Below are 26,314 nucleotides of genomic sequence, written 5' to 3' on the forward strand. Positions count from 1 at the left end.
ACAATAATGCAAATCTTTTAAAGTTTTCTTCACATAATTTTTATTGTTATTAGCACAATTTATAAATGTTATCACTAAAATACAATCGATTATTTCGTTTGATCTCGGAAACCAAAGTGGAATCGAAATGTGATTGCAAAATGATTAAAGAAATATTTATCCATCTGCCATCTGGCATCCCCAAATACTAGAATTAAAAAATATTGTTTATACCTGAAAATGGCGGCCGCCGAGATTCAGGTCGTCAATCCCGAGAATTTGCAAAGAATTGAAAGGTTTCTTATTATTATAACATAAAAACTATCTGTAAACGCAAACTATTGATATACGAAATCTATCCATTAAATATTTCCCTTGATATGTTGTGTGAATTGTCAAATAAACACCAAAACAAGAGTGCATCCTCACGAGCGTTGCTTACTTTTCTTCGTTTCAGTTTTTTCAATGATTCTGCATATCGGGAGGCGATCGAAAACTCGGCAAGCTTTAACACGAGACTATGCGTGGAACGGCGGCTGAGGATGCCTTTCTTAGATCCGCAAACAGGTCAGAATAACTCCACATTTGTTTATCGTAATGCCCACATCCATAGATTATCTTATCAGTATCTAGTAAGTAGGAGTAGATAGGTAGGTACCTAGGTACATAACTTATGTTCACAAACATGCAGATCAGCATTTTACCTTTGTAGTATTGAAGTTACCGACAACTATATTATTCTTTTGCTGACGCCAATTCTTATAAATCATTTTATTACACAACAAAACAAGACCTTCCTAAATCTCCCATAAAATAAAGTATTATTTACCATTTTTTTTTTAACAAATCCTTGAATAGGCGGATAGTTAATAAAAAAATGATACAAATTTACTGCATAAAGATTTTACGTATTTGAAGAGATTGACGAAAAACGTAAATGGTGAGAAAATTTAATTATCATTTTAAAAAATCGTTTAAATTGGTTTAAAGCATATTTTTGGTTTGTTTATATCTCTTTCAATATTATAAATTGATTTGAAGGTTTCATCTTGTACGTCATCAATGTTGGTAAAATAGTTTTTATGTCCACTATGTACCTCGGCATCTTCCCGCAGCATTGATTGCCACTGGCCGAATACGTTACGTCATTGTTTTTAACTGAGCGCGCTAACATTAGAACCAAAATGAAAAATCTCACAAAAAATACCTTGTGCTTACCAAAGTCAAAAAATTGTTCATATGCGTCAGCACGCCAACCGACTGCGCTGCAAACATTGCCTTGGACACGCAGGCGTATTTGTTAAAAGAAATTGATTGCCGTCCATTTATGTACAATGTACATACGTAATTAAATTTAATGTGTTTAATATGTTTTCTAATTTCGTATTTCTGGCTAAAATTACCAGGAATAAAAACGTTAACTGGGAATTAAATGTATATAAATTGGGACTAGAGAAACTACATGCAAACAGTGGGAAGTCGTGAATTCCAGGCACGTAAAATCAAGGTCCTGCATCTCTTTTAGAAGCCGTGTCAAAAACATGAAGATAAAATATGCCATTCATGAATTTGAAGTGGTTAGTTAAATAAACTACACCAGTGCCTTTATTCCATCGTACCCACCGAATGTGTTGCGTTGGATTATTGAGTTGTTATTACCTTGGTTACTCAATGCAATTATTGCCTATCGTAACCAAGGTAGGTAATAACAACTCAATAATCTCGTCACAATATATTTCGCTCGCAGTGGAATGCAATGGAATAAAAGCGAAGAATGGACGGAATGTTAAAAGATATTTTTTTCATAGGCGTGGCCCAAACACACTGCAATCTGTTGATGAGCATACGTCAAAGGATGCCAGGGGCCCGAGAGGGACAGCTATACACATATCCAGCCGCCAGGTAACTTTTCATTTAAATCACATCTTTGTCACATTAGGAATAGGGGATAACGGAACTATGAAATTAAACTCTATTATGCTTTACTGATTTTTGAAAACTGCGAATTTTATTAACACAATGCTTACGGACCCTTTTAATTAATTTTGTAATGAACGTGTTATTTGCATTTGAAAAGCAATTAGCAAAAACACAATTTTATGTGCCCCGTAAACATTGAGTTTTAAAATATTTGAATTTTTTTCATTGTACCTAAATGATTATTTGTAAGTAATAATCTATGCTTATACAGTAAAACCTCGTTAGTAAGAACACTGATAATTCAAAATTTTCCTGAAAAAAAGTCCCTTGAACATTATTTTCATATAAAACCATACCTTTAATTGGAATTTCGTAATTCGAAATGATTTTACAGTCCTGGCATATAAAAATATTCAATAAATCGTAATAAAGTACACTATTTCATAAGCCAGTCATTGAAAATTGTGACAGACTTTTCTTAAAACATCAAAAATTACTTATTTTACGAAGGTAATAAAAATAATCCTGACATTTTATGACCCAATTCGGTAGGCACATCCACGGTCGGGAACGAAATTTAACAAAATCAAAATTTTTTTTTTTTTTCAAAATTTTTATATTTTTCCTCCATACATTTCGTAATTCGAATTTTTTTTTCTATTTTATATCCCATGGAATTCGTAATAATGAGGTTTTACTGTTATAGCGGTTTTCCCAGGGTTGTCTATGCTCAAAAAGTGGCATTTGGATGGGTTCTGGTATAGACACCTAAAATCTGACATTTATCCGCGATAGGCTCTCAGTACATCGAGCCCTTTTTTTCATAAATTTAAAACTTTACCTACCGCTCCCGCCACAGTGGCATCCTGTCGCAGCCAAACACAATGCACCGCGTACGCCAATTTGACATCTTTAGACCTGTAGAACATTGTCATACAAAAGTTTGCTTTAAAAAAAACTAATAACATACTTAAAATAAAAATTCACAGGAAAATAAATATATATTCTGCATTTTGTTTGTTTTACTTGCATAAGATGTGCTCATATATAATATAATATATCACCTCAATACTACAACTAAATAACTTGATTTTCACTGTTATTGAGATAGCCATTGAATATTATCATTCTAAATCTCCTTCTCTACAAAATGATAAAACTATGTAAGTCAGAAGTCAATGGGAACTGTATCAATTTTGTGTTTGAAAATATTAGATAATTTTAAAACCATAAATGCGTTCAATAAATAATATAATTAATTATCTACAATATTTTTTCATACAATTGAACATTATTGCCTATTAAGGGGGGACATGCTCGTCGAAGGTCAAAATTGAGTTTTTATTGTATTTTCAAACCATGATCCTGGACACTCCTTAAACGTTGTAGATGATCTATTTATATAATTTTGAAGCCTTATTATCCTTTATAGTTATTTTAAATATTTGATGACTGCATAAAGTATTTTTATTACATAAAATAGTATTCTTTTAAACCTCTCGCTCAAATGTTTTAGAATATAGTCATATTTCGGTACATAACTGTGCAGTGGTGTTAAGATTTTTTACATTTATTAATTTTTAAACGCATTTATAAAACCATTAGCATAATTTATTACCAGATAATTTTTGTAAAATATTCACGATAAAAAATTATATTGATAATCTCTGTGATCCCAAATTTTACAAGAATTAGGCATTTTATTATTCAAAAATCGGCAAGATTAACACATTTCAAGATGATTCTAAAGATATTTATTATAAGCTATGTCTTTGACCATTCAAGTGTGATAAACATCTTATGAATAATGATTGCTTTATAATAATTATTGACCTAAGAATAAGGTAGTGTTTTTTTGAAATACGCCATTTCTTTTGTCATTCCCCAGTGGTTAAGCTACAACATACGGCCGTAGCCATAAATTGACAAACTATAATTGAAATAGGGAGTAAAATGATATTGACGCGCGTGTTTGAACATGTACCGTTTAAAAAAAAATAAAAAAAAAATCAGTTAGGTACATGTTCAAACACGCGCGTTAACATAATTTTACTCCCTACTTTAATTATAGTTTGTCATTTTATGGCTACGGCCGTATGTTGTAGCTTAACCACTAGGGAATGACAAAAGAAATGGCGTATTTCAAAAAAACACTACCTTATTCTTAGGTCAATAATTATTATAAAGCAATCATTATTCATAAGATTTTTATCACACTTGAATGGTCAAAGACATAGCTTATAATAAGTATCTTTAGAATTATCTTCAAACGTGTTAATCTTGCCGATTTTTTGAATAATAAAATGCCTAATTCTTGTCAAATTTGGGATCACAGAGATTATCAAAATAATTTTTTATCGTGAATATTTTACAAAAATTATCTGGTAATAAATTATACTTATGGTTTTATAAATGCGTTTAAAAATTAATAAATGTAAAAAATCTTAACACCACTGCACAGTTATGTACCAAAATATGACTATATTCTAAAACATTAGAGCGAGAGGTTTAAAAGAATACTATTTTATGTAACAAAAATACTTCATGCAGTCATCAAATGTTTAAAATAACTATAAAGGATAATAAGGCTTCAAAATTATATAAATAGATTATCTACAACGTTTAAGGAGTGTCCAGGATCATGGTTTGAAAATACAATAAAAACTCAATTTCGACCTTCGACGAGCATGTCCCCCCTTAAGTGCCGGGAGGTTTTGTATGGCAGCAAGTGAGAGGGCGCGAATTTTTTAGCAAAAATAAACCTTTTTTTTTTAAGTATATTGAAAGTTTATCATAAACACTTACCAATCATATGCTAAATGTATCATTATTGGACCAGTATTCTTCTGAATTTTAAATTATTCAAAACAAACGCCTGAGACTGGCATTCTGTCTTCAAAGACAGGCGAATAAGTCCGCGTTTTTTGTATGGCCGGCACTGTACGCCCGGCCATATCCGCCAACATGTTCGCTTTGGCACAGAACTGGCTAATTACCTAATTGTTCCTAATTAGACAAGCACAATTTTCGATTTTTATTTTAAATAATAATTATAGCCTAGTTTATGTTAATCAAGTAAAGTTTAAATTTCAATTTCCCAACAATGACTAAATCAGAGTTATCTAGTTGTAGTATTGAGGTGACGAATTATATATATTGAGCCTTCAAATCCTGCCGGCACGCATGCCAAATGTATGAATTTTTCAGTATGGACATAAATGGCATGAGTGGCAAGTGGCAAGTGGCTGTGAGTAAATACAATAAACTATTTTTTTTATTTATCAAATAATTCTCATGATTCAAGAATGAAACATTCTCCACTGAACAACCATAAGTCGGAACCACCTCAGAAATATACCTATTCTGAAATATAAAAAATATGGTGCCGAGCGGAACTCGAACCAGCACACATCGGATTCTGGTCAATGTTCTTTAGAATCCTTTTTAAATCACCAGTATTCACCAGATTTTTTTTTAAATAGTATATTAATTGCTGTAGGGTAAAGTGTATGCGCCTGCGTCCACTTTTTCCACAAAGAATAGTTGTTAACCAAATAAATTTGCCAGAATTCAGGATTCGAACCCTCAAAAAGCGTTATGATGAGCATTCCTAGAGTCGTTTTGGTATATGTATTTGTGAATGTTACAATTATATTCATGATTAGTTACCTATTTTGAGCATCAATCTTGAAAGTTAAGCTAACAGTTACATAATATTTCCTATTTCAGATGGCGCAAGGCCCGAAGACAGTACTTATCGTTCCACTCCCGCAGTCGCTGGGGCCCTTGGGGCGGCGGCATCGGAGAAGGAGTGTCCGGGGATGGATTCGGAGGGGAGGGAGACGTGTCCATGGACGCTCACGATACCGACAGCAAAGACAGCCACCACGCCAGGGACGGAATGATGCTCAAGGATGACTTGCCTAAGGTAAAGTACTATTATTAAATTACTGTGTCATAATTCTTTTATCTGTATTATACTATTTGGCATGGAATAGTCTACTAAAAAAGGATTGTGGTCCTGGCTGACTGGTGATGGATAAATAATTGGTTTAATAATTTTTGTCTGTGCTTTTAATATATGTGACTGGGTGATAATTTTGGTAGCTGCCTTGGTACCTGAAATATAACATGCTGCTGTATAATAATCATCATAATCAGAGTTAGCCATACGGTAGTTTGATACGGAATCATCAAATGACTGAGTTTAACACATTCGCGGACATGACGTCTATAGACGTCCTGTACTGTACAACGTAATACGACACGACGTGTATAGAAGTCGTATTTTGGATTAAAACACCGTTCCCTATCTACCTGTGTCACGGTGCGAACATATTTCCATTAGATAGTGTTGTATCTTACGACTTTACTCATTTCTATATATCTAAATCGAAAATTTTAAACTTTTTAATATGTGTCATATCACCAACATGTATTAGCTATCATGTGTCCGCGAATGTGTTAACAACAATTTACTACAATTATAGCTATTGGCGACAATCTGTAAATCCTCTCCAGCTTTGATTTATTCATTCGCTCGAGGTTGTTATTGTGAGGACAAGAACTGAAACACCGGTGAGTACACTGAAAGACATGATGTACAAAATCACAGCAATGAAATTCGATTCAAGCATTTTGCAGCACTAATTTAGAATTTGGCAAGGTTTTGAAAGTGCTTTAAAAAAGACAGATGTCCACTGAAAAAGTTTACTGTCACCGACTTGTGCATGTTAACCGAATTCTTCATGAGCAATGAATAGCATCTTCTCTATTTTAAAGGAATGGTTCTACGACGACATGGGCATGGATGATATGGAGCCATATGATGAGAAGAAGCCTGACTCTGATGAAGATTATTGTGACGATTCGTACTCCAGCCGAAGAAGGAAAGGCGCATCGGCAGCGCAGGCTTCCGGGAGTGGACCGACCAAGGGAAAGAGGAGAGGCGGAGGCCATGCGGCCAGTCAGAATATCAGTGATGGGGTTCTCAAAGAAGGGGAGCCTGTCGCACCGCCTAAAGGGCGTGGCAGAGGGGGGGTATGTTTATTACAATCTTATTTTGTTTGATAATTGACCAGCCAACAATGTAATGGCCATACTTACAGATGTGACATATCTATATATATATCTATCTTATTTTTCTAAATGGCTGAACGGCTACCGCGTCGGCTTATAATATCACGGTCCCGGGTTTGGCAAATTCTTATGTTGTTTTTCAATGTATGTTTGCAGCCAGTGTATGGACCTAATAGGGTGAGCAAGTGGCTAATCCATTTCTCATTAAAAAAAAAAACATGTCAATACACCTCACACAATGCACATGAGTTTGATTGAAGGGTGAAACACGGGTGCTGTGTTAATTATTGAACTCCTAGAGTTGTCATTTATTACGACGTTAGCAATAGCGCACTGCGCAGGCGTAACATCACGTGAACGAAACACACAAGTTTGTATGAAGGGTATGAAACACTACCAACTCAAAAATTTCACCTTTGAGATAACTGTTTTGCATACAGAATACATACAGTAGAACCTCGTTAATAAGAACATGAATAATTCGAAATTTTCACGAAAAAAAGTCCCTTGATCCATTATTTTCACATAAAACCATACCTGGCCTATCTATTCTATACGCAAGGCTGCTGTCGAGGGTAGTTTATCATATTTATGTATTGAGGTTTTATAATTGTTACAATAAGTTAAGCTGTCTAAACTGTCAAAACTGTCTTTTGTCTCTCGCTTTAAAAATTAACACAGTCAAGAGAAGTGCTGTTAAAACATGTCACTTATTGTAATAACTATAATACATACCTCAATACATAAATATGATAAACCACCCTCGATAGCAGCCTTGTGTATAGAATAGATGCGCAGGGATGAGGTATTATATAGCTATCGCCTTACCATAATTTTGTGGATTGTTATTGAATTTTCTATAATTTTTTTTGAAGACTATTCACGAGACTTAACAATAACACTCTTCATTTAACATTCATTATTATGACGACCCCAGAAACATCCTAGATTTTTTTTTTTGACTGAATGGTATTTGAACCCACATGCATCGCAATCCGGGTGAGTAGCTTTATTATTTAAGCTTCAATTGAGTTATTTTTTTCGAGAATTTTTCTAATAGGTTTGCTTCTGAGATTGTTTCAAACTAAGTCAATTAAATTCAGTAAACTTCTTTAGGTGTGTATTTGAATTAATTTTTCTTTAATTTTTCAGGGTCGTGGAAGGAAAAAAGCTGTCCAGCAAACGCTACCATATGAAGTGGCAGGAGATGCCGACAAACCATTCGGTTGCGAATGTAAGTTTACTCCACTGTCCTCATACAAGTTCTATTTAACATCTCCTCATATGTAACTGAACATACGTTGGCCTAGTTCATAAACCGCTACTGGTCAAACAATTCATGTTGTATTTGATCCAGTGCATGGGCCCAATAACAACTATACTTTAAATTTAAATAAATATAATTTTAAAAATTTAATACAACCAACATTTTGCGGAGGCCTATATGCTCCGCTTAGGATTGAACAAGATTACTTCTATACCCGTAATTCTAATCACCATGTTTTTTTTAAATTAAATAGTATGCGGAGTACGTTATAAGACCCGCCCTGGCCTAACGTACCACTACACACACTCACACAAAGAAGGAAACTCGACGGGGGGAGCTACCCCCGCATCGGCCGGCAGCGACGGAGATTCCCGTGACACCACACAGCAATCGCAGAAGGACATCTCCGCCGTAGGTTCTGCCGCGACTGTCACCCCAGTTGGCGCAGCCTCGACACCTCCCCCGGCAAGCGGTGCAGTGGATGCTGGCGCAGCGGCTGGACTGGCTACTGAGTACCAGGACAGTTACGTGACGTTCCTCAATAAACCGGCCGGTATGAATGTGTGCATATCGTGAATATGTACTGTGATTGCTTTCGGTTATTATTATCGTCTGCCGGTTGATAGGTGATAAGTAGGGGAAGTGGAGAAATATCAGTCAATTTACTTTGTCTGTTTTTGTGGTTCTAATTCCCAAAGTAAAAACTGTTCATATTCCTAAATCGTAAAATATATGAATTCCTAAGATTAACAGAAAAAAGACATGGCCAGAGCGCCACTGAAGGTGCAGTTAAGCAACCGTGACAATAGTCATTTCTGCGCTTCCTAATTGCTGTGCACTGGAAGAAATTGCATCTGTGCATTTTCAAGGATAAATTGTTTCACTATAATTGTGTGAAAATATTCCATTCCAGAAATGAAGCATATAAAATCGCCTTCCTTCTCTAGCATACAACTAATAATACCCATTTTAACACTTATAGACCTCTCTATAGATAGATATTATCTACTGAAATTGCCACAGAAAACGAGCACCGCTAAAGGAGTCACAATATACTATAACTTTACTTGTTACTAAAATTCCCAAATGTTTGTTGCGATCCCAGGTGCAGCAGGCGTTCCATCATCGAATGCCCCTCGAGGCAGCCGCCCTCCTACCGCTGCCGTTCCCCCTTCTGCCGTTTCCGAAGAGGGTGCGGCCCCCGTCGATCCACCTTCCCCCGCTCCCGGGACTGCTGACGACGACGCCAGCCGCTCGAGCGACCCCTCCGCTAGCCCCAAGAGAGGACCGGGGGGCAAGCAGCAGTCCTCGCCCTACTGCGACTTTTGTCTGGGGGACCACCGCCAGAACAAGAAGACAGGGATTCCAGAAGAGCTCTTCAGTTGCTCAGACTGCGGAAGATCAGGTAAGTTTGCCCGACGAAACATCAATAATAATGACAAAAGAAAAGTCAACAGAGAAAACGGTCCCAGAGATCATAAGCTCAAGACTAATTGTGCCGTCGTGCTCAGTCGCGAGACGAGAGGACGGAAGAAGAGTCAGTCGGACCGGAAGGACGCCGCGGTGCCCGTATCCAAATCCAACGGCATCAGTAAAAATATTTTAAAGACAGAATCGAATGTCAACCGCGAGATTAAAGTCACAAATGAAATTTCAACGCGGACCGCCAATAATTTATCTCATAATTCCCGCGACTGTTCCCCGGTGCGCGACGAGGACCCGCCGCGTATCACCTCGTATCCAGCTGACGATTTCGACAGATTCGCCGACATGCATCTGTCAGAATGCGGGCGGCGCACCTCTTGGGGACGCAGCGAATCAGAAGATTCACGCTCTGCTGGAGCCGGCTCCCCTCCGCCCGAACTCCCCGAAGAGGCTATCGGTCCCCTACGCAAGAGCCCACGAAAAAATAGCGCTAGCCTTGTGACCGTACCTGTCAAACGCACCCGCCGAAAGTAAATATCGATTGCGTCTATTGTATCTCGACAATAGACTGATTCGATTTTTCTCAAATTACTATTTAAGGGCGGCGATATTTTTGCATGACGACCACTACAGTAGCTTTTTTACTTACTTTTTGTATACCTATTAGAATAGTGAAGTGACCGATGTTCTATTTAAGTTTTGCATCAGTTTTGAATTTCCAGAGCTGATTAATCTGTCAGCCGGCACTTTCCCAATTGAAGATAAATAAATTATACGTTAGTGATATCCATTTGTTCTTTACTACAGTAATTATTTTTTATTAGGAACATGCAATTAGATTGTTTTCTAGGATTTCCACTACTTTGTCATAATACACACATAATAGACACATTTAGGTACTTGTATTCATATTATAACCCCTCGCAAATTATTTAGATTTCTACTAGATAATAGTTTTATCTTAGTTTTATTTGAAGAAAACACCAATTCAAACTGTCGCCATTTTAATTAGCTCATTGTCTATGTTAACTTTGTTTTAATCTTTAGATATAATAATTGTATCATATCATTGATTTGGATACGGGCCCCGTGTGGGATTTCACAGCACCGACTAATTATATTTTTTATTGTACTGCCTGCCAAAGAACATTACAGTTGTGATTTCACTTGTATTCAGCATCGCGCATTCATTTGAATTAGTTTTCAGCTATGCGGACTGAACACGAGTGGAATCACGGTTTATGCTTGTCTAGATGTTAAGAAAAAAAAGCCTTCATGAGTCGACATTTCCGACTCGCACAGACTGAGACAAAACACCATTTTTCTTTTATTATTCATTGATATTTGACATATTCAATTTGATAACAATTGAAACACTCTGTCTTCACTTGTATTACAAAGAGAAAATATTTTTTCATATATTCAGTGTTGAATTGTTCTCGAGATATACATGGAAAAATAGAGTTCCCCTGTATTATGTACTTTACCTATGTAACCAAATTTTTAAACAAATAAAATATTATAATTTTGTTAGTGAAATAAATTCCCTCTATCTAGTTAAAATTTATAAAAAAAATATTATCAAAGTTTATCATTGTCCTTGAGAAGGAAAAAAAACGTAATTGTTTTATTGTTAGTCAATGGTTACCCTTTATAAATAACTAAAATAAAACGTGTTTGGCCATTGTATGTTTGACTGATTTTTATATTACTATAGGTACTAATTACATTATAATAACTTTGTACCTAAATAAAATAATGGTTTTAGCTCGTATTCGTTTGAAAAAATTCTGCCCATGGAGAATATTATACTTTATAATAATAAGTATTGTTACTATCTTCTCTGTGGTTTCGGATAATGAACACTTTTTGCCGACCGTTTCTTTGTAAATTATAAAACAGCATTGTGTTCTAAAAATGTTATTAAATATTGTCATGTTAATTAAACCAATTTTTTGTAAAGGAATGCTTGGGATACTTTTTTTATAGAAGTTATCACGGTGTGTCTTGCATGTCACTTATCTGACTTCTATTACAAGCCCCTTAAATTTATTCTAGCACCCGTTTGAAAATATTTTATGAGACATTTCAAGTATCCCTACCGATATTGTACCCCTTAACATTTAATTTATATCTACCTTTCTGTGCCTTGTTAATAATTTTTCACCCATAACCAAAAAACATTTACCATAGATAATATTAGTGCCTACAGTAATTTTATTGTCAATAGAAAAGGATACAATCTAGTTATGTAGTTTTCAACCAAAATATGTATATAATATTAAAAAATACAACATAAATATATCTACATAATAAAACTAAGACCAAACACAATACATAATATTTAGAATATACAATACTTTTTTATTATCATTTTAGGGTTGCTTTGTACTAGTACAATTTACGGCCAGTAAAAAAATGTTCGACTTGAAAAAATTGTTTTTTATCACAAACATACGTACTTGTAGTATAATTTATTAATATTATGTATCTATATTTACATTCGGTTACCATAGTAGTAATTACAACACTCCCGATGAATGTTATTCTGCATATTTTACTAATACATATAACAATGTATTCGGACATAATGTGTGTTACTTATTCCTGCATGTCAAAGTAACCAAAACAGTTTTTAAAATATTCTTTCAAAGAGTGGTTTAACAAATTTAATTGGCCCGATCGATTAATTACTTATATTAATATTTCTTAAATATACCATAAAGTGCCATTTTACAATTACTGTCAAATGTTTATGTTGAATTTACTATCAAATTTACAAGCTCGATATCTGAGTAGGTATTGTTATCTACGTACTGTTATTTTTATTAGTTGAAATGAAAATAAACTTTATTGAAAGCAGACATCCTGTTATCAAATAACCAAAATAGAAAATATCTTCCATATTCGGTCATAACACACTTCAAATCATCGATTATATCATTGTAACTGAAAAAGCAATACGCAATTGTACTGCTACATGTATTTATAGATCAAGTGACATGATAACACAGTGAAACCTTTAAAAGGCCTAATGCATAGTATGTAATACTTATTTATAGCAGTGGCGAAGGATGGAGGTAGGCTGTTAAGATCCGCCATAAATAGTGCACATTAAACTTTTTCAGACATACATAATTTGTTTTCATTGAAATACGACTACAATTTACAGAAAGTGTTGGTTAGTTTTTAAAATTCAATTAAACCCTGAGAAACCAAGCCATAATAGATAATAGTCAAAAAATACATGTCTATCTATAAAATATCTAAAATTATGCAATTAAATCATACATAACTTTGAATATTTTATAGATAGAATAATATTTTTTATGTATTATAGTTTGGTTTAGGCAGGGCTTAATGAAATAAAAAAATGAACCAACAATATGTTTAATATGTAGTTTTAATCTAACGAAAACAAATAACTATGAATGAAAAAGTGTGCACAATTTTGTCGTATCGCCCAAATTAGACCAAAACTATTATGTTTTCGTTTAGGCAGGGCTTAATATATTTTTATAAAATAACTAACACCATCTGTAAATTGTAGTCTTAGTTCAATAAAAACAAATATATATGACCAACAAAGTTTAGTGTGCACTATTTATAGTGAATCTTAACAGCCTACCTCCACCCTTCGCCACTGATTTATAGTAAGTGGGCTTATACATTCCTTAGCCAATAATTTTAATAAATAAGAAATAATGTAATGACAATCTACAGCCCCTGCGGTGAAATCAAAACAAAAGTAACAAATTATTCAATTTATATTGTGCAGTTTTCACACTTGTGTCATTGTTATGTCAATATTCTATGCATCAGGCCATATTTCTATAAGCTGGCGTACACGTCGTCGAGCACTGCAAATAGAATAATTTATTTTTGCAAACAGCTTAACGCCATTACAATTAACAAAAAATTATCTTTAAGTTAGTCATATTGTATAAAAAATGACGGCTGATGAATATAAACAACTTTGCAGTCAACTCCCGGTTAATTCTATTTAACCAACATTTTGGATTTGATATTTTAAGAATATACATATGATTAAATAGTACTTACAAAATCAGAATCAAGAAAATTAACAAAAAAAGAAAAATGGAGGTTATCGACTTTGAAACTGATGTCTCAAATATTGATCGGGAGATAGTTTTCATTTAAGTGCCATTGCGCAGATTACGGCTATTTTTGGTTTCTCAGAAACATCACTTGATACATAAATGCATGGCGCAGCCCAATTGTTGGTCACCAAAAATGTGAAATATTAATTTGATAACCGATGGCAACATTAAAAAAAATCATCAGTCAAAATACATAGTAAAACCTCGTTAATAAGAACACGGATAATTCGAAATTTTTGCAAAAAAATAGTCCCTTGAACGTTATTTTCAATTTCGTAATTCAAAATTATTCCTGGCATTTCCTAATAGTCCTGGCATATAAAAATATTCAATAAATCGTAATAAAGTACACTATTTCATGAGCATGTCATTGAAATTTGTGACAGACTTTTCTTAACACATCATAAATTACTTATTTTAAAAAGGTAATAGAAATAATCCTGACATTTTATGACCCATTAACACACACGGAACCGGAAATTTGGTAGGCACATCTTTGATCGTAAGCAATATTAATAAAAATCAAAAAAAAAAAAAATTCATTCTTCCATACATTTCATAATTCGTAATTCGAATTTTCTTTCGATTTTCGGTCCCGTGGAATTCGTATTAACGAGGTTTTACTGTAAGTAACCTACCTACTGCCAAATTTGCATGAGTTTCAACGACATTCACTGGGAAAGTTTTATGTTATACAGATTTCATTACATGTCGCCAAATACAAACAATTGATTCATTCATTTGTCAAAAAAGCACCAAGCGAGCGACCAATTGATATGTGCTATAATTTTAAGTAATGCAGGTGCACAGAATCTATTCAGTTTTAACACGCATTGGTAAGTGAAGCTAGCTGGCGTTGACAGCAGCAAAGTCCGTTTTACATAACTTTTACCAATTGAGACATGAATAATAAATACACTACCGTTGATTAAAAATTGATAAGCATCATGTATTGGTGTTGTGTTGTTCCACAAACATGATACTTAAATACGGCCTTATAACTCCCCGTTTCCACATTTCTTTAGTGTGCATAAGTAACCTTCTTTACCGTGTGTTCTATGTATATTATTTATTATATTATATATTATCTTACAGAAATTTCAATTTTAGGATATGTAATATTATTATAAGTATATTATATGAGGGACCTAAAATGATATAAAGTCTTAAGTCGTGTGGCTTATTATTCTGATGTCCAACGTGCCTTTTGTGCCACAGATTCACTGTATATAATCAACCGCCGTCTTTGCGGCGGAACAATCTTTTCGGGGACCTGTTTTATTTATTATTTGTCATCCTCGATAACTTCGCGTCATATCAAAGAATATATTGTACAATTTTATTTCATTGACTAGTCAAAATTCATTCCAAATATATAAAACACTGCCTCGGCCGGTGATATAATACATAGAATGTTTTATAGTTTAGTATTCGCAGGGCTCGCGTCTGCGGATATTGATACGTTGTTAATTTCTTGAAAGATTATAAGTTTTGTAGTTACTTTGGTTTAAATGCAAATAGACTATACTACTATTTTGTTTAATTATTAAAAGTGGATTTTATTATTTAAGGCCTCGAGACTAAAATGGAATGTTATTCAGGGCGCTGTACTAAGTTATAATGTACCGCAGTTGGAGTGTTCATGGTGACCATTTCAGTACCCCATATTGAATTAACAATACTTTTATACTATTTTATAGTATATGATATTATATTCTCAGGGTGATTTTTGATATCTTACCGTTGAGCAGTGCTGCATGGTGTCCATTGTTCTTTCGCTTTCATATTATTGTTATACAGTGAAACCCCCGCCCCCCATTTATGTGCCATAATTTGGGTTTTCTCGCTAATCGTGTGTACCCAAAGCAGCCCCGCTTCATTTTAGCACATTTTATTTTTCCCGCAATTTACATCTGAAATATTCACAAATTAATTAAAAATACAATTTATCACACATTTATTGCAATGCATGACATCATTGAAATAAATTCCAGGCGCATGCATGCGTTCTATTTATGGACGTCATATCTGCAGTGCCTGAGACCAAAGTTACACAGTGTGATTGTATAAGTATGTATTTTTTGTTGTGTGTGCTTGTCATATAATATTGTCTACTCATGAGAAAGGGTGAAAGAACACGTTGACATAATATGCTCCAAACCAATTTGTATGATTTTTAATAAAAAACAAATGAAATGTTCAATTTACGTTTTCTCTTTATTCAAGTTTTTTTGGTCAGTCCCTTCGAAAACATAAAATTGGGGTTTAATTTTATAGTAAAAATACTAAAAACAGGCTTTTGTCAATTTATAATCTTGCATACTTCAGATATGACTTTTTTCACATTTTTTTATAATATATGACGTCCACTAAACTCATACTGTTATCGTCATCAAATATCACCCTGAGCATATATTTATAAGTATTCCTGAAATATTCTCGAACAATTGGTTTGTAGATAATTGTAACAGAGAAATCCACCGTGTTCATATTGACAGATCAAGTCACTATCTGCTCGCATACATGGCCTTCATCTTTATTTTGAAACTTGAAACAGTTTTTTTAATTACATGCATATTGCAAAGGAAACTGTAAAAATATCTCGATTTTGCAAAAGGTTAGCTTGATCTGTAAATTTACGACGGTCCAATTAAAATGGTTCACGAATACGATTGTATCATACAAATGTCGAATGGACCTTCGTTTTGATGCTGCCATTGTTGACATGCATAATAAAATAGGAAATACATTATTTAAGTTGATTTTTTACCATTTAGAGAAGTGTGGAACTGCCGGTTCCAAATTTTTGTCCCAATTGTGTGTGCCATTAGTGTATTGGATATTTAACAAAAAAAAAGTGTGAATGTTTTTTTTTTTTTTTTTAAGAAAAAAGAACTGTTTTCTCGATTATGCTTAGTCAATAATTTGTTTATTATCGCAAACTTACTATTAGTGGACATGTTAACCGTTGTATAATGAAATGTTGTTGTTTTGATGATGAATGTTGCTATCGTAATACTATGTATATATTATTACTGTCTGATGAAGAGTTGAATTAAAATTATAAAATCGGGCTCGTAGTGCCAAAATATAATTATATTATTATAAAAACCTTTTGAGGATATTCAAAGTGCCTAAAAAGTTGACACTTGTTTTTATGACACGGGGTGTAAAATAAATTCAGTGTTTTAAATTAAAAAATTTTAAGAGTGTTCAATTTATTCCTGCTCATGTTTTAGTTTTTTTTTTCTTTTACGATCTCACAGTGTCAAATTATTGTTATCACACTTTAATATTTGTTCAAATAGATTTGCTTATGATCATGAGTAGGAGTGTGTTAAATCCCAAACACCGCAGCACTGATAGTAATTAAATATTAGATACATATTTCCTTAATTGAATTTAAAGATATTAAAAAATGTACCACTGAGAACATGCCTTAAGTCCCGATGAATAATTAATCTGTACAATGTTACAGATTCTGATTGTTATTAATAATTAAGAGTATAACGGCTACCCCAATGTACTTTTCTATTGAAGGGGCAGAGGCCCGGATTAGTAAAAGCAGGGTCATCTGTTTCATGTATTCATATCATATTATGAAGAGCTTAATTGGGTTCATCCGGGAATAATTATTATTTTAGTCAATTTGTACAATGAATTCTGGTCAGGTTGGTTTTTAGCAAAATATTCCTGCGGCGTAAGGGAAAAACATATTTGAAAGGGTTTTGATTATTAAGTGTGAATCGGTTTTATATGTGAGGAATGGAGAATTTTTTAGCAATACATTTGCTCGTGCAATTTGTAATCGGAGATGGTCATTATTGTGTCACTTCTCGTCTCATTGTCAAATGTATGGCAAGGAAACCGGCTTGAGACAAAATTAGGCACTTTCTTATTTAACTTTTGTTACCCACATTATTTATAGATTAGGTGCAAAGTATTGCTTTCAAATGCATTGTAAAAATCTTTAATGAATTGGTCTGAATGAAACTTTATACGGAAATGAATACTTATTTTCACGGTAATAAATAAAAGATGTATATTTTTATCTTTCTCATATTTACATTTGTGACACACTTTACGAATATTAATGTTATCAGCCAGTGGCATCTATTGTTGATATATTTTATTTTACACAAGAGTTCAGTGTTTCAGATAACAAGAAGCATTGGAAGCATTTTATCAGACTTGTATAATATTGTGTGATTAAGTTTTTCCCTTACGCCAAAAGAAATATGATAACAATTGGACGATCTCTTATGCTAGAAAAACATTACAATCATGCCATGTGAGCTCACAGTAACCTCACCGCACCACAGGCAAAAAGTGTGCAATATTGTTTAACTTGGTACTTAAAATGATATCAGATAGATGCTCCCATCCCGTAGCACATTTTGAGCCAAAAATGAATGGTGTCAGTTACCAAAATGTATCACAACCAAGCATAGGTCACCGCACATGTATCACGCCATATCACCAACCTACTGTGTGATGCAACATTTTTTTTATTTTACTGCAGGTTTACACATTTTTAAGTCGCATTATCTCACGTATTTTTGTTATGTGGTTTGGAAGGGAGCTAAAAATGACAGCTAATTGATACAATGTTTTTGTAGGTCATCAGTTTTATTATTGAATGTTCACCGAGCTCATGTGACATGATGGTAATGTGTTAATAGTCTATTGTCTAATATTATCGTCCTTGAAAGGTATGGTGCTTCCGCAAAACTCTTGCATTGTTTAAATATAGCCGTCTGTATTAGTGCACTGGTTATGTTTCTCTAACAATGCACTAATACGGCTATCGTATACATGGACGATACAAGACGTTCATGCGGTTCCTTCATAATGTACGCAATGCATGTTCGCAGACATTCCGCAGAGCAAAGTTACGTCTTAAGTCTAAACTAAGTTGGTTTGATACACGTCAGTTGTATTACTGTGTGCGTGTCGATATATATACTATGACACAATGTAAATGCACGATGTTTTTGTTGTTGATTTTAATATTATGTAAGCTGGAAATACTAATTCACATACGCCGCAGAAGGTACTGAATTCTTAACACGGCGTGTCTAGAAAATGGACACATTAAAATGAAACCAAAAATATTTAAGCTACGGTCGAGATATCCCTAAACAAGAAATCAATCGGTGACGTCATTAGCTCCTAAGCGACAGTTTGACGTGACAATTTTATTCGTACTTTCACTTATTATAATAATTGGCTTTGTAAACTCTTGTTTTTAATTTGCGAACACATAAAAATTCATTTATTTGATTTAATTCTACAATAGCTAGATACGTATTTTTTTTAAGTCAAAAAAAATATAGCCTAGCTGGAAAAAGGATAGACGGTACTTTCTGTTACGTTACTATACAAAACTAGTATAATTTTAATGTTACAAAATGTTAATAAATGGAAGTGCAATCAGCCAATATTCAGTTTTAATTATCTATATCCAAAGGAAAACCTCTATAACGCAATTTTAATGGCTCGCCACACATCATTTTCAAGATGTGTCACGACAAGTTTTGTTTTACTCTATATAACGATATATTAGAGATATTTTATTACAGTTTTTCCTTTCAGTATATCGATAAGTTTTTATTATTTCTGTTTAAATTTTATGAACACACTTTTTAACATTATATAAATAAAGTGGAATTTATAATATATTATCTTATAATATAAACCCAAGAGAAAAGAAGTGCCTTTGACTTTGACTTAGACTTATCCACCTCCATATTATCATTTTGTGCTGAATAATAGTGAATGAATGCACTTCCAATTGAGACATTTTTCTGATAGCGTAAATTTAATTTTAATTTATCAGTATCTCTCAAAGAAATGTTACAGTTCATTTTTGCTACCACTACTGACATCTGTGTATCTCTTTCATAACTCATCTGTTATTTGCTTATGTTTTTTTTTTGTTTTTTTCGGCTGTCGGAAAACATTCACTATTGTTCGGCACAAATATTGCTAGTTCCTTATCATTCCTTTTGAAAATAATCATTGTATGAAAGCTGATTAAACAAAGCTGGCTGCTATTAAAGATATGCTATGGGAAAATAAACACAAGAAAATTACCACTGACACACTTAACACATACAAAAAACAATTATAAACAGATTGCAGGAGAAAAACAATATAAAACACATGCAGACAATTTATCTTATTATCATTCTGCATATTAAAACTGCAAAATACTTACTGTCTGCAATGAGATTAGATTCTGTGTTTGTGTTTCATTGGCATGTTGGAAGCAATTTCGCATTGGTTCAGGGCTGCCAATCTAACTTTATTTAAATGACAGCTGCAACATTCGAAAAAAGCACAATAAAACAACAATGACCTTCATTGGATAATAGTAATATGAATACTAATGAAACCCTCATTAGTGTATGTAGCCCCGACACATGTGAATGTGTATGTTATATTTGCATATTACCAATGCTACTTGTGTATGTACTCTGTTATTATTATCGGTAATAAAGTCTCCCGGCAATAAATTAGCAACCACACTACAGAATACTTTTGCCATATGGCAACTCAAAGGCAATCACCCCACTTCACAAACTTTTGTAAAATTATTCAGCTAATATGATGCAGTCATCGTTTCATTCTTCATATTGTGCTCGCAAACATGGCTATTGCAAATTTAAACATCATAAATAATATGTCAATGTCCCTCGGACACAGTTTTCAATTATTTTAGAAAATTACACAAAAATGTTGCTTGATCTAAAAATGCATTCCACCATTTATTTTATCGATCCATTATATCGATTGAATTTTATAACGCTAATATAACAACTATTGCAAGTATGAATAAGATCGGTAAGTAAACATTTAACCCAGCAAGATGACGAAATAATAAATAACAGGTAAGCAATATTTGTGCCACTAGGAATATTGTAAATGACATTAAAATTTGCCGTCAATCAACAAAGCTTCAAGATTGAGGATCTCCATCCTTCAACTAATTAGAGGAACTAGGAAGAAAAGTCTTTCCCTGCCGGATTGAGACACTTGTTGGACCCCCCAATCCAAACCATTCCCGCAAGGAACACCTGCCCTACTACTGCCACTTCACCGTGTTCGATCCTTAGATTAACAGATTTTGTTTTTATGAGAAATAGATATTAGCCACTTGCTCAACCTATTACGTCCATACTTTGACTCAAACACAAATTGAAAAACAATGTGTATTTTGCCAGACCCGAACCTGGGACCCACGACATTATAGACTGACGCTTAAGACGCTCGGCTATTGTGGGCGTCACCTGTCCTACATTTAGTGTTTATTGTGTGCAAGCTGTCTTAACATAATTTTACGATGATTGCAATTAACAATATTATGATTCATCGAATGCAGTCACTTAACTCTAAATTAAACATTAACAGGGCATCCCACGTGTCTCCAATTCACTGACAACATGATCGTGTCTGTGCGCAAATATCGCTGGCAGTGCATCGAGTGCAAGTGCTGCTCCATGTGTGGAACCAGTGATAATGACGTAAGTACAATATCTACCACCACTTTTTATTACGTTAGTCGTGGGAAATGAGACACAAAGAACAAAATTTCTCCACGCAGTCACGGAAAATACTGTCTTGCTTCTGTCTTCAGAATGTTATGAATAAATAACGATGGCTAGATAGAAATGTTGCTTTTCAGCCATGATACAGAAAATGATATACAACCAAAGATTTTAAACAATGAGGTTTTCTTCAACATCTCTGTATGACTGACTCATATGTTTCAAGTCAGTCATACATGAATGACAGATCTCTCGCTCGCAGACATGAAATCTCAGTGATACGTTCCATTATTATTTCCTGTATAATTGAAATAATATTTCCTTCTCTTGCGCCATCTATACTATAATGTATGAAAGAAGAAATATTCGACCTGCAGTCAATGAGATTCAACAACTTTCTGCGATTTTAACCATTGTACATTGAAACATATGGCATTCGTATTCTTTTACTGGGAAAACTATATTGTTGGAATAATACACACATTTACTATTGATACAGACAAGTATACAGTATAACCTCGTTTTTACGTGCCCGGAATTCACGTTTTCCCGGCAATTGCGTGTATTTTTTTCAGTCCCGGTGTATTTCAGTACATTTAATACCCGCATTTATGTTTTTCTTTCCCGCGATTTACGTCGGAAATATTCAAAATATGCGAGTTACGCGCACTTGACAATGATTGGGTCGTGACATTCGAACGATTTTTCAATAAAAATTTTAATTGAATGTTGTTTTTTAATAAAACGTTATTTTTTTAGAAACATAAAATTTAAATGTTCTTTTTTTCAATACCCCCCTTTTACATTTTCCCTCCAATTAGGTTTTTTTTCTTCAGTCCCTTAAAAAACCTAAAATAGGGGTTATACTGTAATGGATAATTTCAATGAAAACTGGACAAACAACATCTGTCCACTAACCCATTTTATGTGCAGTTCTATACTTAGTCACAAATATTATAATATGCAGATGAAATTAAATACCTGTAAATACACATACTCGTAGACATACTAGAAATGCAAGCTATTATCGCAGTTCCGTGCTTGATTATGGCTCTGCTGTCTTAAAAAAGTCGAACGGTGGCCTTTCACTTGTAGTGGCACAATACACATGTATCTAATACTGGCTCGCTTTGACTTGACTAAATGTATACATGTACTATATCTAGATCTAGGACACTTGCGTTTAAATCTGGGCTAAAAATGCCAAAATTTCTAATAACCATCTTCTTATTTTTCCTAGGACCAATTATTGTTTTGCGATGACTGTGACCGAGGCTACCACATGTACTGCCTGGTGCCGGCTCTGGCAACTCCTCCCGAAGGCTCCTGGTCTTGCAAGCTCTGCCTCGAGGAGTTCCACGGAAAGAAGTAGAAGTCCACGTCCATCAACTAACGTAATCTGCAGCTAACTCGTGTATAAGCGTTTCGAGTATTTGTGAATTTAAAACAATCTGTCGTCTGGTGATGCCTTGTGAATGAATCTTCACAACCATGAAAATTATGGTTGATTATATTATACATGTCATATTTTATCGATTGAACTGGTATTTACATGATAGAACCTCATCAAAATGGTGAAAAGTCTTTTTTTTTAGTTCTTGACTGAATGTTCTACTGCCAACTTCCCCTATTTCAACTGTAGATTATTTATATATTGTTTCACCCCATCAGATCGTAATAATTATTGTTTTTTTTTATAAACATTAAGATTAGTATCACTGACCAAATAAGTGAAAAGTAACTATTAATTGCAAACATTTAATCTTTTTCTGGTTTCTTCTAATGGTTAATGGAAAACAAATATCATCATGGCACTGTACATCTTGAATGCTTTCGCTTATAACAAGTCGGATATGTTAGAACCGATTTCCAAAAATATTTTTTTACTGTTTGTATAATGTATTGCAGGACGATTTATTTATTCTGGCTGATATGTCAGACAGCTGCATTTAGTGTGATAGGACGAATGTGAGGGAATTTTTAGTTACCCAAACGCATCAACCAGAAAATAGGAGTCACACGAGAAGTTAATTTTTAATAACAATGCATTTACATAATATATAGTCACGGTTATAATTATTGTATCATTTACTTATTGTCGTGGATATCAATGTTAGCAATTTGGTCAAAAAGTAAAACCCCGTTAATATGAACAGGGTTAATTCGAAATTCACCGTTTAGAAATTGGAATAAAAAAAGTTTTCTGTTTTTTTGCCATACATTTGAATTTTTTTTCTATTCTGTCGATTTCGATTTAACGGGGCTTTACTCTAAATATTTGTAACATTACATTAACTCATTCTCCTTCTTCAGTCATGATTCTATACAACCATCATGCCACCGAAGTTACTGTCTTCATTAGTGCTTAATCATCCATACTTGTACCATGACATCAAATAAGGCCAAAAATCATTTGTATGGTTTAATGTGTTTATTCAAAATTTTTGGTATCACCGACAGTTAATGTTGACAATGAACGATAGGAATTTTGATTCTCACATACAGGCAGACTTTAATGTTCCTTGATAGGATTCGAAGAATATGATGGCGGCGATTTTTTTTTAGCTTTTCCAACCAACTGTCAATGAAAATTACTAGTTTTTAAATTCTTATGTGTGCCAAGTGTATATAGGTTTGCTACCGCCGGCCTATAGAATCCATAACATTATTGATTAGTGCGTACAGTCCCTTAAACCAAACCTCATTACTAATATTGTTATCACAATATAAACCTATGATTCAAAGTAGACAAACTCATCAACTGTCTCGATAGATTTGTTTTTCGAAGATTAGTGAAGCTTTATATGTCAAATTCTGCCATAGCCTCATATAGCTTCTCTATACGTATACGGTATCATAGGCTGCCTTAAAATCCACAAAGATTGTGATTGGCATCGAGTATTCACTTTTTTTTGGCTTATTCCACTTTCCTAAAAAGTCAATGGTTAGTTCATGACTACTTAATTATGACTGTGACTGCACTCATGTCAACAGAGACACATAATTTTGAACTTATTTTGAATAGATACTCTAATTTAATTAGTTGTATAATTTATTTGTAATTCTCTATTTCTCATTAAAGCATTTTGTATTTTTATTCACTAACACTAAACAGGGCTGCACCCCAAAGACGTACACAGCAAATGTATTGCCACATTAATCACTATATGCAATTGTGGCATAATCACTTGGACCGCATTTTTAGCCATAATTTCATTGTCAGATAATTCTATATTTCTATTGATATAGAATAGAAATATAACATGACATTGTTCGCAATTACAAAATCGCTAAATAACTAATATAAATGACAAAAAAGATTAAGAATAAAATATCTGAACATAGTTTCAAATTGTCAAGTTTAGTTAGCAGTGAATCAATTTTTCCTCATACATACTCAGAATCGTCTTTAATTTTTAACACAACTGTCGAATTCTGGATAGCGTTCAATCTTGGGATCATGCGGCGTACATGCTACATGTATAAACACATGCAAGTATATTGTTTCATTAAACATGTCTTGAAGTATTTACTGTGTGTTTGCAGTCTGCGCCTTTGGTGTGCTGTCTGCTTAATATTTTTTTTATAACTTAGTTTAATCATATTTTGTACATGCACCGCATGCTTTACAAATATCTTTCATTAATTAATTCATTTTCATTATTTTTAATGTTTACACCAAACATAGCCATTGTTTTGTGCAAAAAGTTAATATTAAATTACCATTTAATTTAGTTGTGCACAGACGTTAATATTGTGCATAAGCATTTAGTCTGCCGTTATATTTTAATATTTAGTCCATCCTCATCGTCTGCCTTTATCGTGAAATTATTGCTTTGATGAAAAGATCACTGAAGTTGTTTCACATCTTTTATCGTAGTATAAGTTAAAAATGGAGATTCCATTATATCCGTGTATGCAAAATTAAATATTAGGTGTGTCATTGTTTATAATAATATCAGAAATATTATACAATGTCCCGCTTTATTATGCTTATCTATCAACTATTGGTTCGGGTTGAAATCCCAAAAAAATGAATTCCAGATAATATCCTGTTTAAATAAATAAATACATAAAAAATATTAACTCGGCTAGAGAACTTATAAGTGGCTATCTATTCACTTGTCTAACTATAAAACTTTACATACTAATCGCCATCCTCGATGAATGATCCATCTCAGATAAAGAATATGAAGAAATAGTTTAGTTCTCTACTCAATTTGACACTGCACTTGAATGTATTTTAGTTATTTGCATAGAATATTATGTATTTTTTTGAGATTTCAGTATTCCGACTTAATATATGGAATATCATCCAGCACCCATCAACTATGGATATTTAAAAGGGGCGGTACATTTAAAACGCCCACTGATGTTTTTCAGTGCAATTAAAAATAATCATATTTAAATCAAATAAAATTCCATCTATGGAACTACATGTAAATGAAGACTTTATTATAAAAAATCAAATAAACATAGATTAGATAGACAGGATTAAGTAATTAGACAGTCAAAGAGAAATCATTGCTCATTGAATTACATACCTAACATGGGGATTTGTGAATCTTTTCGTGAGTTATTTCTTTAAACACCCTATATCTCGGGCGACATTGAAGATGAACCATCCTCTTAAGTGTAATTCATTGCTCAACCATGGAATCGTCTCTTGGATGTATGAGCATCTTAAAGCCAGGGACACCAGTATAATGAATAAATCAACTGAATGTATATTTGGGATCTCATAATAACTAAATCATTTCACTATTAATTTTAAGAATAATATAATATAGTAATCATAAACACATAATATAGTGAACTCGATATCTGAAATCTTATTATGACTGAATATTAGAGAGACAGAGTAAAGGCCAATGTATAAATATTCAGCTATTTATATATAATACTTTAAAGTAACTAAGCGCTAGTCTATAAGAAAATGTAACTGAAACTTTTTTTATTCATTTAATGACTAA

General features: G+C 33.4%; 1 protein-coding gene across 5 annotated transcripts; it reads left to right on the top strand.

The window, feature by feature from the left end:
- The first annotated feature begins 208 nt into the window (after positions 1–208).
- On the top strand, positions 209–24,935 carry LOC147077866 (zinc finger protein ubi-d4-like). 5 transcript variants are annotated; one of them, XM_085960902.1, is made up of 10 exons: positions 211–275; positions 437–546; positions 1,788–1,881; positions 5,629–5,827; positions 6,682–6,939; positions 8,131–8,212; positions 8,499–8,798; positions 9,351–9,650; positions 21,205–21,317; positions 22,582–24,935. In XM_085960902.1, the coding sequence occupies exons 1-10, from the start codon at positions 220–222 to the stop codon at positions 22,711–22,713; spliced, it is 1,644 nt and encodes a 547-aa protein (XP_085817028.1). In that variant the 5' UTR covers positions 211–219; the 3' UTR covers positions 22,714–24,935. The 5 variants fall into 5 exon arrangements, 4 of the variants coding, with proteins under 4 accessions (XP_085817026.1, XP_085817027.1, XP_085817028.1 ...); XM_085960903.1 differs by having other exon boundaries at positions 8,499–8,768; XR_015072248.1 differs by lacking the exons at positions 21,205–21,317; positions 22,582–24,935 and adding an exon at positions 13,294–14,305 and having other exon boundaries at positions 209–275; positions 9,351–10,799.
- Positions 24,936–26,314: the final 1,379 nt, after the last annotated feature.

The sequence above is a fragment of the Rhyacophila brunnea genome, unplaced genomic scaffold (genome assembly GCF_057557595.1).
Source record: "Rhyacophila brunnea isolate RB1 unplaced genomic scaffold, BYU_Rbru_1.0 scaffold_12, whole genome shotgun sequence".
In the NCBI taxonomy this organism is placed as follows: domain Eukaryota; kingdom Metazoa; phylum Arthropoda; class Insecta; order Trichoptera; family Rhyacophilidae; genus Rhyacophila; species Rhyacophila brunnea.